We start from the raw sequence: 16,115 nt of genomic DNA, 5'->3' as shown, positions 1-16,115 counted from the left end.
TTATCACTTAATTTGACATACTATACTATGGCCTTTTTATCACTTCATTTGGCATACTATACTATGGCCTTTTATCATTTAATTCGCATACTATGCTATGGCTTTTTATCATGTTTTTTCAACATACTATACTATGGCCTTTTATCACTTCATTCGACATACTATACTCTTTTATCATTTCATTCGGCATACTATACTATGGCTATTTTATCACTTTTTTCGACATACTATACTATGGCCTTTTTTATCACTTCATTCGACATACTATACTATGGCTATTTTATCACTCTTTTCGACATACTATACTATGGCTTTTTTATCACTTAATTTGACATACTATACAATGGCTACTTTATCACTCTTTTCGACATACTATACTATGGCCTTTTTATCACTTCATTCGACATACTATACTATGGCTTTTTTTCGACATACTATACTATGGCTTTTTATCATTTTTTTCGACATACTATACTATGGCCTTTTTATCTGTTCATTCGACATACTATACTATGGCTATTTTAACACTCTTGTTGACATACTATACTATGGCCTTTATATCACTTCATTCGGCATACTACACTACGCCTATTTTATCAGTCTTTTCGACATACTATACTATGGCTTTTTCCGACATACTATACTATGGCTTTTTTCGACATACTATACTATGGCTTTTTTATCACTTCATTCGACATACTATACTATGGCTTTTTTTTATCATTTTTTCAACATACTATACTATGGCCTTTTTATCACTTCATTCGACATACTATACTATGGCCTTTTTATCACTTCATTCGGCATACTATACTATGGCTATTTTATCACTCTTTTCGACATACTATACTATGGCCTTTTTATCACTTAATTCGACATACTATACTATGGCTTTTTTATAATTTTTTTCGACATACTATGCTATGGCTTTTTTAATCATTTTTTTCGACATACTATGCTATGGCCTTTTTATCACTTCATTCGACATACTATACTATGGCTATTTTAACACTCTTGTCGACATACTATACTATGGCCTTTATATCACTTTATTCGGCATACTACACTACGGCTATTTCATCAGTCTTTTCGACATACTATACTATGGCTTTTTTCCGACATACTATACTATGGCTTTTTTTATCACTTCATTCAACATACTATACTATGGCCTTTTTATCACGTCATTTGGCATACTATACTATGGCTATTTTTATCATTTCATTCGGCATACTATACTATGGCCTTTTTATCACTCTTTTCGACATACTATACTATCGCCTTTTTATCACTTAATTTGACATACTATACTATGGCCTTTTTATCACTTCATTTGGCATACTATACTATGGCCTTTTTATCATTTGATTCGGCATACTATACTATGGCTTTTTTATCATTTTTTTCAACATACTATACTATGGCCTTTTTATCACTTCATTCGACATACTATACTATGGCCTTTTTATCACTTCATTCGGCATACTATACTATGGCTATTTTATCACTCTTTTTGACATACTATACTATGGCCTTTTTATCACTTCATTCGACATACTATACTATGGCTATTTTATCACTCTTTTCGACATACTATACTATGGCTTTTTTATCTCTTAATTTGACATACTATACTATGGCTATTTTAACACTCTTTTCGACATACTATACTATGGCCTTTTTATCACTTCATTCGACATACTATACTATGGCTTTTTTTTCGACATACTATACTATGGCTTTTTTGTGATTTTTTTCAACATGCTATACTATGGCCTTTTTATCACTTCATTCAACATACTATACTATGGCCTTTTTATCACTTAATTCGACATACTATACTATGGCCTTTTTATCACTTCATTCAACATACTATACTATGGCCTTTTTATCACTTAATTCGACATACTATACTATGGCTTTTTATCACTTTTTTTGACATACTATACGATGGCTTTTTTAGTAACTTTTGGACATACTATACTATGACTTTTTTTCTCTTTTTCAGACACACTATTCTCTGGCTCTTTTCATAACTTTTTGGAAATACTATACTATGACTTTATTTGACATACTATACTATGGCCTTGTTATCACTTCATTCGGCATACTATACTATGGCTTTTTTTGACATACTATACTATGGCCTTTTTATCACTTCATTCGACATACTATATTATGGCTTTTTTTATCATTTTTTTGACATACTATACTATGGCCTTTTTATCACTTCATTTGGCATACTATACTATGGCCTTTTTATCACTTAATTCAACATACTATACTATGGCTATTTTATCACTTCATTCGACATACTATACTATGACTTTTGTTCGACATACTATACTATGGCCTTTTTATCACTCTTTTCGACATTCTATACTATGGCTTTTTTTTATCATTTTTTTCGACATACTATACTATGACTTTTTTATCACTTTTTTCAACATACTATACTATAGCCTTGTTATCACTTCATTCAACATTCTATACTATGGCTTTTTTTCGACATACTATACTATGGCTTTTTTGTGATTTTTTTCAACATGCTATACTATGGCCTTTTTATCACTTCATTCAACATACTATACTATGGCCTTTTTATCACTTAATTCGACATACTATACTATGGCCTTTTTATCACTTCATTCAACATACTATACTATGGCCTTTTTATCACTTAATTCGACATACTATACTATGGCTTTTTATCACTTTTTTTGACATACTATACGATGGCTTTTTTAGTAACTTTTGGACATACTATACTATGACTTTTTTTCTCTTTTTCAGACACACTATTCTCTGGCTCTTTTCATAACTTTTTGGAAATACTATACTATGACTTTATTTGACATACTATACTATGGCCTTTTTATCACTTCATTCGGCATACTATACTATGGCTTTTTTTCGACATACTATACTATGGCCTTTTTATCACTTCATTCGACATACTATACTATGGCTTTTTTTTTATCATTTTTTTGACATACTATACTATGGCCTTTTTATCACTTCATTTGGCATACTATACTATGGCCTTTTTATCATTTAATTCGGCATACTATGCTATGGCTTTTTTATCATGTTTTTTTCAACATACTATACTATGGCCTTTTTATCACTTCATTCGACATACTATACTATGGCCTTTTTATCACTTCATTCGGCATACTATACTATGGCTATTTTATCACTCTTTTCGACATACTATACTATGGCCTTTTTATCACTTCATTCGACATACTATACTATGGCTATTTTATCACTTTTTTCGACATACTATACTATGGCTTTTTATCACTTAATTCGACATACTATACAATGGCTACTTTATCACTCTTTTCGACATACTATACTATGGCCTTTTTACCACTTCATTCGGCATACTATACTATGGCTTTTTTTCGACATACTATACTATGGCTTTTTTTATCATTTTTTTTTCGACATACTATACTATGGCCTTTTTATCTCTTCATTCGACATACTATACTATGGCTATTTTAACACTCTTTTCGACATACTATACTATGGCCTTTTTATCACTTCATTCGGCATACTACACTACGCCTATTTTATCAGTCTTTTCGACATACTATACTATGGCTTTTTTCCGACATACTATACTATGGCTTTTTTTTTCGACATACTATACTATGGCTTTTTTATCACTTCATTCGACATACTATACTATGGCTTTTTTTATCATTTTTTTCAACATACTATACTATGGCCTTTTTATCACTTCATTCGACATACTATACTATGGCCTTTTTATCACTTCATTCGGCATACTATACTATGGCTATTTTATCACTCTTTTCGACATACTATACTATGGCCTTTTTATCACTTAATTCGACATACTATACTATGGCTTTTTATAATTTTTTTCGACATACTATACTATGGCTTTTTAATCATTTTTTTTTTCGACATACTATGCTATGGCCTTTTTATCACTTCATTCGACATACTATACTATGGCTATTTTAACACTCTTTTCGACATACTATACTATGGCCTTTATATCACTTCATTCGGCATACTATACTATGGCCTTTTTATCACTTTATTCGGCATACTACACTACGGCTATTTCATCAGTCTTTTCGACATACTATACTATGGCTTTTTTCCGACATACTATACTATGGCTTTTTTTATCACTTCATTCAACATACTATACTATGGCCTTTTTATCACGTCATTTGGCATACTATACTATGGCTATTTTTATCATTTCATTCGGCATACTATACTATGGCCTTTTTATCACTCTTTTCGACATACTATACTATCGCCTTTTTATCACTTAATTTGACATACTATACTATGGCCTTTTTATCACTTCATTTGGCATACTATACTATGGCCTTTTTATCATTTAATTCGGCATACTATGCTATGGCTTTTTTATCATGTTTTTTCAACATACTATACTATCGCCTTTTTATCACTTCATTCGACATACTATACTATGGCCTTTTTATCTTTTCATTCGGCATACTATACTATGGCTATTTTATCACTCTTTTCGACATACTATACTATGGCCTTTTTATCACTTCATTCGACATACTATACTATGGCTATTTTATCACTGTTTTAGACATACTATACTATGGCTTTTTTTATCACTTAATTCGACATACTATACAATGGCTACTTTATCACTCTTTTCGACATACTATACTATGGCCTTTTTACCACTTCATTCGGCATACTATACTATGGCTTTTTTTTTTTACTATATACTATGGCTTTTTTTCATTTTTTTTCGACATACTATACTATGGCTTTTTTATCTCTTCATTCGACATACTATACTATGGCTATTTTAACACTCTTGTTGACATACTATACTATGGCCTTTATATCACTTCATTCGGCATACTATACTATGGCCTTTTTATCACTTCATTCGGCATACTACACTACGCCTATTTTATCAGTCTTTTCAACATACTATACTATGGCTTTTTTCCGACATACTATACTATGGCTTTTTTTCGACATACTATACTATGGCCTTTTTATCACGTCATTCGGCATACTATACTATGGCTATTTTTATCATTTCATTCGACATACTATACTATGGCTATTTTATCACTCTTTTCGACATACTATACTATGGCCTTTTTATCACTTCATTCGACATACTATACTATGGCCTTTTTATCACTTCATTCGACATACTATACTATGGCTATTTTATCACTTCATTCGACATACTATACTTTGGCTTTTTGTCGACATACTATACTATGGCCTTTTTATCACTCTTTTCGACATACTATACTATGGCTTTTTTTTATCATTTTTTTCGACATACTATACTATGACTTTTTTATCACTTTTTTCAACATACTATACTATAGCCTTGTTATCACTTCATTCAACATTCTATACTATGGCTTTTTTTTCGACATACTATACTATGGCTTTTTTTTATCTTTTTTTTTCAACATACTATACTATGGCCTTTTTATCACTTCATTCAACATACTATACTATGGCCTTTTTATCACTTAATTCGACATACTATACTATGGCCTTTTTATCACTTCATTCAACATACTATACTATGGCCTTTTTATCACTTAATTCGACATACTATACTATGGCTTTTTATCACTTTTTTTGACATACTATACGATGGCTTTTTTAGTAACTTTTGGACATACTATACTATGACTTTTTTTCTCTTTTTCAGACACACTATTCTCTGGCTCTTTTCATAACTTTTTGGAAATACTATACTATGACTTTATTTGACATACTATACTATGGCCTTGTTATCACTTCATTCGGCATACTATACTATGGCTTTTTTTGACATACTATACTATGGCCTTTTTATCACTTCATTCGACATACTATATTATGGCTTTTTTTATCATTTTTTTTGACATACTATACTATGGCCTTTTTATCACTTTTTTCGACATACTATACTATGGCCTTTTTATCACTTTTTTCGACATACTATACTATGGCCTTGTTATCACTTCATTCGGCATACTATACTATGACTTTTGTTCGACATACTATACTATGGCCTTGTTATCACTTCATTCGGCATACTATACAGTACTATGACTTTTTTTCAACATTCTATACTATGGCTTTTTTTCGACATACTATACTATGGCTTTTTTGTGATTTTTTTCAACATACTATACTATGGCCTTTTTATCACTTCATTCAACATACTACACTATGGCTTTTTTTCGACATACTATACTATGGCTTTTTTATCACTTTTTTCGACATACTATACTATGGCTTTTTTAGTAACTTTTGGACATACTATACTATGACTTTTTTTCTCTTTTTCAGACATACTATTCTATGGCTCTTTTCATAATTTTTTGGAAATACTATACTATGACTTCATTCGACATACTATACTATGGGCCTTGTTATCACTTCATTCGGCATACTATACTATGGCTTTTTTTGACATACTATACTATGGCCTTTTTATCACTTCATTCGACATACTATATTATGGCTTTTTTCGACATACTATACTATGGCTTTTTTGTATAATTTTTTTCGATATACTATACTATGGCCTTTTTATCACTTCATTCAACATACTATACTATGGCTTTTTTTCTCTTTTTTCGACCTACTATATTATGGCTTTTTTAGTAACTTTTGGACATACTATACTATGACTTTTTGACATACTATACTATGACTTTTTTATCACTTTTTTCAACATACTATAATATGGCCATGTTATCACTTCATTCGGCATACTATACTATGACTTTTGTTCGACATACTATACTATGGCCTTTTTATCACTTCATTCAACATACTACACTATACAACATACTATTCTATGACTTTTTTCGGCATACTATACTATGACTTTTTCGACATACTATGGCTTTTTTTATCATTTCTTTCGACATACTATATTATGGCTTTTTTGTATCATTTTTTTTGACATACTATACTATGGCCTTTTTATCACTTCATTCAACATACTATACTATGGCGTTTTTTCGACATACTATATTATGGCTTTTTTAGTAACTTTTGGACATACTATACTATGACTTTTTTTCTCTTTTTCAGACATACTATGGCTCTTTTTATAACTTTTTGGAAATACTATACTATGACTTCATTCAACATACTATGGCTTTTTTATCACTTTTTTTATCTCTGTGGACTGTTCTCCTGGCATATTTAACATCTTCATGTTCACTGTTAGACCTTAAAATGCAATGTGCCTTTTGGACCTACAGCCTCTGTTTTCTTCCAAGTAGCTTTCACCTTATGTACCACAGACTACCCTCTACCCCAACTACTCTAATGTTAGGATGGTTCTCCTGGCATATTTGACATCTTCATTTTCACTGTTAGACCTTGAAACTCAACTAACCTTGTGGGATTTGAACTGACAATAATTGTGTTCTCCCAAAAAGCTTTTGCCTTAGGTGCCACAAACTACCCACTACCCCAAATACACTACGCTGCAGAGTGTTCTCCTGGCATATTTGACATCTTCATGTTCACTGTTAGAACTTAAAAATTTACACGCCTTGTGAGATTAGTACCGACAACAAATGCGTTTGTCCAAACAGCTTCCCCCTTATTTGCCACAAACTACCCTCTACCCCAAATACACTACGCTGCAGAGTGTTCTCCTGGCATATTTGACATCTTCATGTTCACTGTTAGAACTTAAAACTTCACGCGCCTTGTGAGATTAGAACCGACAACAAATGCGTTTCTCCAAACAGCTTCCCCCTTATTTGCCACAAACTACCCTCTACTCCAAATTCTTGATTGTTGTATATGTTCTCATGGCATATTTGATATCTTCATTTTCCCTGTTATACCTTAAAATTAAACACACCCTTTGAGGTTTGAAACCACAACTGTTATTTCTTTGCAACCAACTTTTGCCTTATGTGTCAGAAACTACCCTCTACCCCAACTTCTCTACTTTTTGGACTGTTCTCCTGGCATATTTGACATCTTCATTTTCATTGTAAGCCCTTAAAATGTAATGTGCCTTGTGAGGTTTGAACCTACAACCTCTGTTCCCTTCCAAGGAGCATTTGTCTTATGTGCCACGGACTATCCTCTACCCCAACTACTCTACTGTTAGGACTGGTCTGGCATATTTGACATCTTCATTTTCACTGTTAGACCTTAAAATTCAACACGCTTTGTGAGGTTGGAACCCACAACCACCGTTTCCATCCAACCAGCATTCGCTTTATGTGCCACAAACTCCCCTCTACCCCAGCGCAATCTTTTTTTAATAATGTACCCCCTATCATTCAATCCCCCATCATCAATTTGTTCTCTCTTTATTCCATTTGAGATACATATAAAGCCTATGACTACGATATAGTGATGTGCTATCAGTGTGAGATTTATTAAACATTGTAAATGAAAAAACATTTGCAAAAAATAAACAATGTAATTACCGATCATGCAGTTCAAGTACCCCTTGACTGGCTCCGAGCATGTTTGATAAAAACACAATATTCAACATTACAAAAGCAACTTTGTGCAAAAGCAACGGAAAAATTTGAGAATTTACATTTTCCCTTTCAGTTCTTCACTGCACTTCTGGATTTTTAGTTCTAATACGCACCATGAGCCCTTTAACACGGCCTGTGACTGGCGGAGCTATCCTGCTGTTTTCCCCTCTAAGCTCTTGCAGAAAAGTTAATGTTCATAAATGTCGTCGATATCTACTTACCTCAAAAAAGCAATGAGCTGTGCCTTGCCACTGACATCGGTCGAGTGAAAATGCTTTACCAAGTTTTCCCACAACTTGTTCAACAATATCTGCTCCCATTCTTTTTATTATGTGGGAAACAGTGTCATTAGACTTTTGTAATTTATCCGCGGCATTTTTGTCCAGCATTGTCTCAGCCAGTAACAGGTCCTCAGCTATCGTGTATGTCAAAAAAAGTCCTAGCATAGTTTGTCGAAAAAAGTCATAAAAAGCTACAGTATAGTTTATTGAATAAAGTGATAACAAGCCAAATGTAACCTTTATTTATTCAGGGAAGGCCATTGAGAGCAAGCTCTCTTTTTCTAATGACGCCATGATTACAGCACAAATAAAAACAATCTCAAGAAATTACATTGATTACAGATCATAAAACAATACCCAAATTACAATATGTAAATACAACAAAAATCAAGTGAGAATCACTGGCGCTGTTGATAAGAGGGTTATTTAAAATATAAGCAGTCCCTAAATAACACATTTTCAAGCATTATTTTGAACGTCCCAGAGACTGTATGTCCAAAAAAGTGATGCCATAGTATGTTGAAAAAAAAGTCATAAAACATGATAAAAAGCCATAGTATAGCTTGTTGAAAAAAGTGATTAAAAAAATCCATAGTTGTATGTTGGAGGACACAGAGGATTAAAAAAACATGATGGACTCTTTAGAAGAGGTAATTATAGTTTCTGTGTGGGAAAGTCACCAGACGACACAATCTTCTGAACATACTGAGAAATAGAGAGAGATGTGTGTAGCTGATAATCTTAATTAGCTTTGTAGCAACTCATTTGGCAATGGCTTGAATGTAACTTTCATTAAAGGTCCCATGGCATGAAAATTTCACTTTATGAGGTTTTTTTTAACATTAATATGAGTTCCCCCAGCCTGCCTATGGTCCCCCCAGTGGCTAGAAATGGTGATAGGTGTAAACCGAGCCCTGGGTATCCTGCTCTGCCTTTGAGAAAATGAAAGCTCAGATGGGCCGATCTGGAATCTTGCTCCTTATGAGTAATAACAGATTACGTAAACCCCTAAAACCAATGATATTTTTAGACTGGCACCAACAATCGAACAGAACTTCTTTGCCACGGCCAAATTCAGTACAAGTCTGGTTGTCAGTTTTTTTGAACAGCTGAAACTTTGGAACCAATTCATGCCCTAGAACAGCTGCTTTGACCCTGTCATAATCCAGACTCAACTCAGGTGACAAGGACGCACAGGCTTCTCGAGCCTTGCCAGTGAACACACACTGCAAAAGCAATGGCCAAAACGTGCGTAGGCCACTTTAATGTGTTTGCGACACGCTCAAACAAAGTGAAATATGTATCTACATCCCTCTCACTAAAGAGAGGAAACCAAAACAAATACACTTGTTAATATCACATTCATGCGACTGAGACACCATGGGTGAGTGGGAGGAATAACTCTCCATCTCTTCATTTCAAGGTCGTTCAAACAAAGCTGTCTGTCAACCCCAATTTTGCGTGATTGCAATTCATAGTCAATTTCAAGTTCTTTTTCTTTCTTTTTTTAACGCATTTCACCCCCCCCCCATTGTGGCAACACCGGTGTCCTAACGCAACGCCCCTCTGTCAGTTAAAGCAGCTACCAACTCGGATTTTATCACATTCTTTTTCGCCTGTTTAGGCACAATGATACCAAAATGATCGGCAATAACAACCAAATGCTCTTTTGTGCAAGGATGTTATTTCTCATGGCTTGGTTGCGCTACAAATTCATCAACATTAAACTCCATTGCCAAGTAGCGAGTAGCGCAACACAGACTAACAGCGCATTAGTAAAATGTGCCTAGGCTCGTGCACAGCGCGCGCACACTATGCTTGTTACACACACAGGGACACGCAGCAGCACACAAACATGCAAAAGATTACAAATAAAAAGATTACGGTGCAAATCCGCCATCATATGCGCAGAGGTCCAAACGCGCCTGGCTTTTAAAGGGAATGGGAGATGACACTCTGATTGGTTTATTGAACGTTACGTCCAAAACACACCTATGAATTCATAGGTAAACTAGCAAAAGTGGATTTGTACACGCCCTAAACGCACCTTAGATCGTTAAAATAGGGCTCAGAGGATGTCGAAAAAAGTCATATTATAGCATGTCGAAAAAAGTGATAAAAAAGCCATAGAATAGTATGTCGAAAAAAGTCATAGTATATAGTATGTCGAAAAAAGCCATAAAAAGCCATAGCATAGTATCTTGAAAAAGGTTATTGTATAGTATGTCGAAAAAGTCTTAAAAAGCCACAAAATTGGAATGTTGAAATAAGTGATAAAAAGTCATAGTATAGTATGTTGTAGAAAGTCATTGCCTAGTATTTCAGAAAAAGTCATAGTATAGTATGTCATGAATAGTATGTCATGCAGAGACTCACACCAGTGGCTCCTGGAGGCTCTCCTCTGGATGCGGCAGCTCTTTATTCTGCGTGCGGCAGCTTTGTGCAGATACACAGCATTCTTCATTATCGCTGGCAGTTTTGCCTCGATTTCCGCTGCACAGATACACTCCTCAAAGAATCCTGAATAAACAAACACATCAGAAAAACATATATATATATATATATATATATATATATATATATATATATATATATATATATATATATATATATATATATATATATATATATATATATATATACACATATAATGCTGGTGTTGTTGCACTGGTTCTCAGGTATGTTCATGTCATGGAAATAGCCATCATACATTATCAGGCTACAGCCACTAATTAGATTCATTTTGCTGATTAGGAATTGACCTAAATCTAAATCCAATCAATATTTGGTGTGACCACCCTTTGCCTTCAAGACAGCATCAATTCTTCTAGGTACACTTGCACAACGTTTTTGAAGGAACTCGGCAGGTAGGTTGTTCCAAACATCTTGGAGAACTAACCACAGATCTTCTGTGGATGTAGGCTTCCTCAAATCCTTCTGTCTCTTCATGTTATCCCAGACAGACTCGATGATGCTGAGATCAGGGCTCTGTGGGGGCCATGCCATCACTTCCAGGACTTCTTGTTCTTCTTTACGCTGAAGATAGTTCTTAATGCCCTTGGCTGTATGTTTGGGCTCGTTGTCCTGCTGCAGAATAAATTTGGGGCCAATCATACGCCTCCCTGATGGTACTGCATGATGGATAAGTATCTGCCTGTATTTCTCAGCATTAAGGACGCCATTAATCCTGACCAAATCTCCAACTCCATTTGCAGAAATGCAGCCCCAAACTTACAAGGAACCTCCACCATGCTCCACTGTTGCCTGCAGACACTCATTATTGTACCGCTCTCCAGCCCTTCGGCGAACAACCTGCCTTCTGCTACAGCCAAATATTTCAAATTTTGACTCATCAGTCCAGAGCACCTGCTGCCATTTTTCTGCACCACAGTTCCTATGTTTTTGTGTATAGTTGAGTCACTTGGCCTTGTTTCTCTGTCGGAGGTATGGCTTTTTGGCTGCAGCTCTTCCATGAAGACCACTTCTGGCCAGACTTCTCCAGACAGTAGATGGGTGTACCTAGGTCCCACTGGTTTCTGCCAGATCTGAGCTGATGGCACTGCTGGACATCTTCCGATTTCAAAAGGAAATAAGATTGATGAGTTTTTCATCTGCTGCACTAAGTTTCCTTGGCTGACCACTGCGTCTACAATCCTCAACGTTCCCTGACCTTTTGCAAGTGTACCTCTATGAATTGATGCTGGTTTGAAGGCAAAGGGTGGTAACACCAATTATTGATGTGATTTAGATTTTTCTTTTTTTTTTGGTCGCTCACTTTGCATTTTGTAAATTGCTGAAAATAAACAATCATTATTTATTATTTAGTTTACAGCATTTTTTCCACACCTGCCTAAGACTTTTGCACAGTGCTGTATTACATTTTAAATGGGGGAATACAAACAATACTACTTAGTTGTTACGTCTTTAGATAGTGAAGACATGTGTAAGTAGTATTTGTATAAAGACGTCTGAACTGAACTCAGAATTAAAGGTCCTTAAAGGTCCCTTTTAAATTTCACTTTATGAGGGTTTTTAACGGCAAATAGAAATAGAAATATATAGAAATGGCGATAGGTGTAAACCGAGCCCTGGGTATCCTGCTCTGCCTTTGAGAAAATGAAAGCTCAGATGGGCCGATCTGGAATCTTCTCCTTATGAGGTCATAAGAGGAAAGGTTACCTCCCCTTTCTCTGCTTTGGCCGCCCAGAGAATTTGGCCCACCCATGAGAGAGAGACATCATGGCTTTCAAACGAGCAAAGTGGCAGTTGGTCAAGGCCACACCCCCCCTCAATAGCTACAGACACAGAAAGCTCCGTTGTTATGTCCTGCAGGAAGAGAGGAGTTCAGTTTGGAGAACTGGGAGCTAGCAAGCGGCTATTAATGTCAGGTAGTTGTTACTTTGTTTTGCCGTTGGCTACGGCCCACAGTAGCCTGTGCTCAGGTCAGTAATAAAACTAAAGTAAACGTCTCACTGACTGCTTATTAAGGGACATTATACTATATTTGCCGCAAAAAAAAAAAAAACAGTTCTCACTTAGGAGTCAGGTTATGACAGATTTTGTTTAAATGTAACTTGCTGTCATTTAGCAGGACATAATATCTATAAACCATATATATTAAAGGTGCTGTAGGTAGGATTGGGAAGATCCAGGACTTAGCCAAACATTTTTAACATCGACAACTTCTCAGTCCCTCCCCCCTTTCCACTAAAGCCCAAAACTGTCTCCTAAGCCCCTCCCCCCACAAGGGAGAATGAATGTGTGTGCATGAGCAGTGATTGACACGCAGTTAGACAACCCCCCAGTCCCTGATTGGTGCATCTGAACAGGGAGCGGTGGATTTTTGCTAATCGCACTACAATAAATCGACACAATCAACATATTCACCAATGATGAAAATGATTATTAGTTGCAGCCCTAATAGTTTGAGGCAATTTCTGTTGAATAAATGACATTAAAAGTAAAACGTAAAAAACCGTCATCTTTCTGTTGACTCAAGAAATAAAAAATGTTTTATCCAAGAATGATATCTTCTGAATGTGATCAACATGTTATAATAACTCTATCCAGAGGAGGGTAGTCACACAGGTGTAAGTGTCAGATCAGATTATGCACTTCACATAATCTGTATGTGTGTTTAAGAGAATTTGGATCAGTACGTAAACCTGTTGCAGAGAATTATGTGAGTTAATCTGCTTAAATGCATGCAGACTTGGGCATACTTATGATATTCTTGCTGCCATCCTCATGTATAGGAACTATCGAATCAAACTTCTGTGACTTAGTGTACTAAATGCAATCTTGCAGCACCCATGTGGTCTATCAAAGACACACACAAAAAAATCATATTCGAACAGATATGAAGGTATCAGTGAATGCACTCACTCCTCAGCTCAGTCACATCCCCCTTCATCTTCTGGTCTGTCTCCTTGGTCCGCTCCAGTGAGTCCAGGCCTTCCTCCAGGTCCTGCAGTGCCTCTTCGGCCTGCTTCAGTCTCTTCTCCAGCTCCACCCGAGACTCTATCTCTGCCTGGGGCAAACAGGAAAACACGCGGGATGTTAGTGAAAACGTATTTGGGTTAAATCGATATACTGCATCTGTATGTGGATATTTAAGGGTTTAAGTATTGGGCTATTAATGATAAACTGAGCTGATGTGATGGAGAACAGGTTTCCCTAAGCTTAAGAGGTCACAGTTTACTCAAATCCAAACTGTCTCAGGATGAAAGCAGCACAGACTTTAGTACCTTTATAGTTATGTTAAACAAGTATTAGAATACAACAATGTTGAATTTAAATACTTTATTTATATATACTTAAATAATTTTGTATGGCTTTAGTCCAAAGAAATCATAATAATTATCAGCCTGTAAAACAAATGTGTAGAGTTTTAGCTTGGAGAAACTGGTTGACAGTTGAGGTTTGGGTATTTGCTCAGGAGAACTTCAACAATACAGGTGTTTGTCTCTTAAACTACTTGAATATTTGGTAACACTTTACTTGAAGGTACAGTAGCTGCATAAGAGTGACAAAACACTGTCATGACACATGAACCCTAACCCTAATCCTAACCTTAACTCTAACCATAACTTGTCATGACAAAAACCAAATGACACTTACTAAAAGAAGCGTTATGTCATCTACTTTTGTAGATACCTTCAAGTAAAGTGTAACCGAATATTTTTTGAAACATTGTTTAAGTAGGTCTTTTAAAGGTTACTACTACTAGAAATATAGTAGATTTAGAATCAATAGTGTTGATTTACAATTTTTCAGACAAATTAAATATATAATTGACCGTAAAACTGAATACATAAAATATGAAAATCATTCAAAACCTTTAAAAACCTTCTGTCTAGTGTCAGGTCCAATATTGTTTCAGGGTTGTGGGGCTTACATTTAACAGCTCAGTATTTAGAACAACCCAGTACATCGTTACTGTTATTAGTTCCCCCTGAGCAGTTCCTGCTGCTAATCAGAGGCAACAGGTCTGCTGTGACAGGCTTGAAACAGGTGGCGTAAATGGAAATCAACCAACTTTTTTGCATTTATTGAACCTCAGGTAGAGTTATGTTTTATACCCTGGTTACATGGTTATTTTGAAAAACCAATACATTTCCCTTTGTTTGTGCCCTTCGTTTACATGTGAACGGAGAATTTTTTAAAACCACAGAGTGGAGATTTTGGAAAACTTTGCGCATTTGCATGTAAACTGAGACAAACGGAGGTTTAGGCAGCCGAGAGAGAGAGAGAGAGAGAGAGAGAGAGAGAGAGAGAGAGAGGAAGTGATTTGTTGCTGTTGTTGCTATTTTCGGGATTCTGATTGGCTAACGTGGGCTTGAGCTTCTTGTTACACTGCCACCTACAGGTTTGGCATGCTCTTGACGGCATATATTCACGTGTTCATGTAAACGAACACTTTTTCTGAAAACTGACAGAGGTGCACAATGTTATTTTAGAAAACGGAGAAGTTGAAATGTCCGTTTATGAAAATAGCCGGCCACGTGTAAACGTAATATAAAATACATTTAAAACTCACACTTCAGCTGCCGTTACAATACATGATTAGAAAGTTAATTATAATAATGAACTGCTCTGGTTGGGCAGAGCCATGCTGGGAATTACCTAAGGCCACAGGACTTGTGCTAATAAGGATAAGAAATGTATAATTTGTCTCCATCAGGTCTAAGAAAGCTAACAGAAGAGTCTGGAAAATGACAAACACAATCCACACAGAGCCTACAAAAAGTCCAATTAAGTAAAATAACATATCACCTGTGTGGAACTATACACGAAAACGTAAACC

General features: G+C 35.4%; 1 protein-coding gene across 1 annotated transcript in view; it reads right to left on the bottom strand.

Moving 5' to 3' along the window:
* plekhd1 (pleckstrin homology domain containing, family D (with coiled-coil domains) member 1) overlaps window positions 1–16,115 on the bottom strand; it is a 38,763-nt gene that overhangs the window by 9,833 nt on the left and 12,815 nt on the right. Inside the window, exons 11-13 of the mRNA XM_028566422.1 lie at window positions 14,195–14,339; window positions 11,182–11,329; window positions 4,100–4,101 (exon numbers count right to left, since the gene is read on the bottom strand). Of these exons, the coding sequence (XP_028422223.1) occupies window positions 4,100–4,101; window positions 11,182–11,329; window positions 14,195–14,339 (295 nt within the window). The remainder of the gene's footprint in view (window positions 1–4,099; window positions 4,102–11,181; window positions 11,330–14,194; window positions 14,340–16,115) is intronic.

This window comes from Perca flavescens, chromosome 20, assembly GCF_004354835.1.
Source record: "Perca flavescens isolate YP-PL-M2 chromosome 20, PFLA_1.0, whole genome shotgun sequence".
Classification (NCBI taxonomy): Eukaryota; Metazoa; Chordata; class Actinopteri; order Perciformes; family Percidae; genus Perca; species Perca flavescens.
The sequence above is the reverse complement of the archived record's forward strand: the minus strand, read 5'-3'. Positions and strand labels throughout refer to the sequence as shown.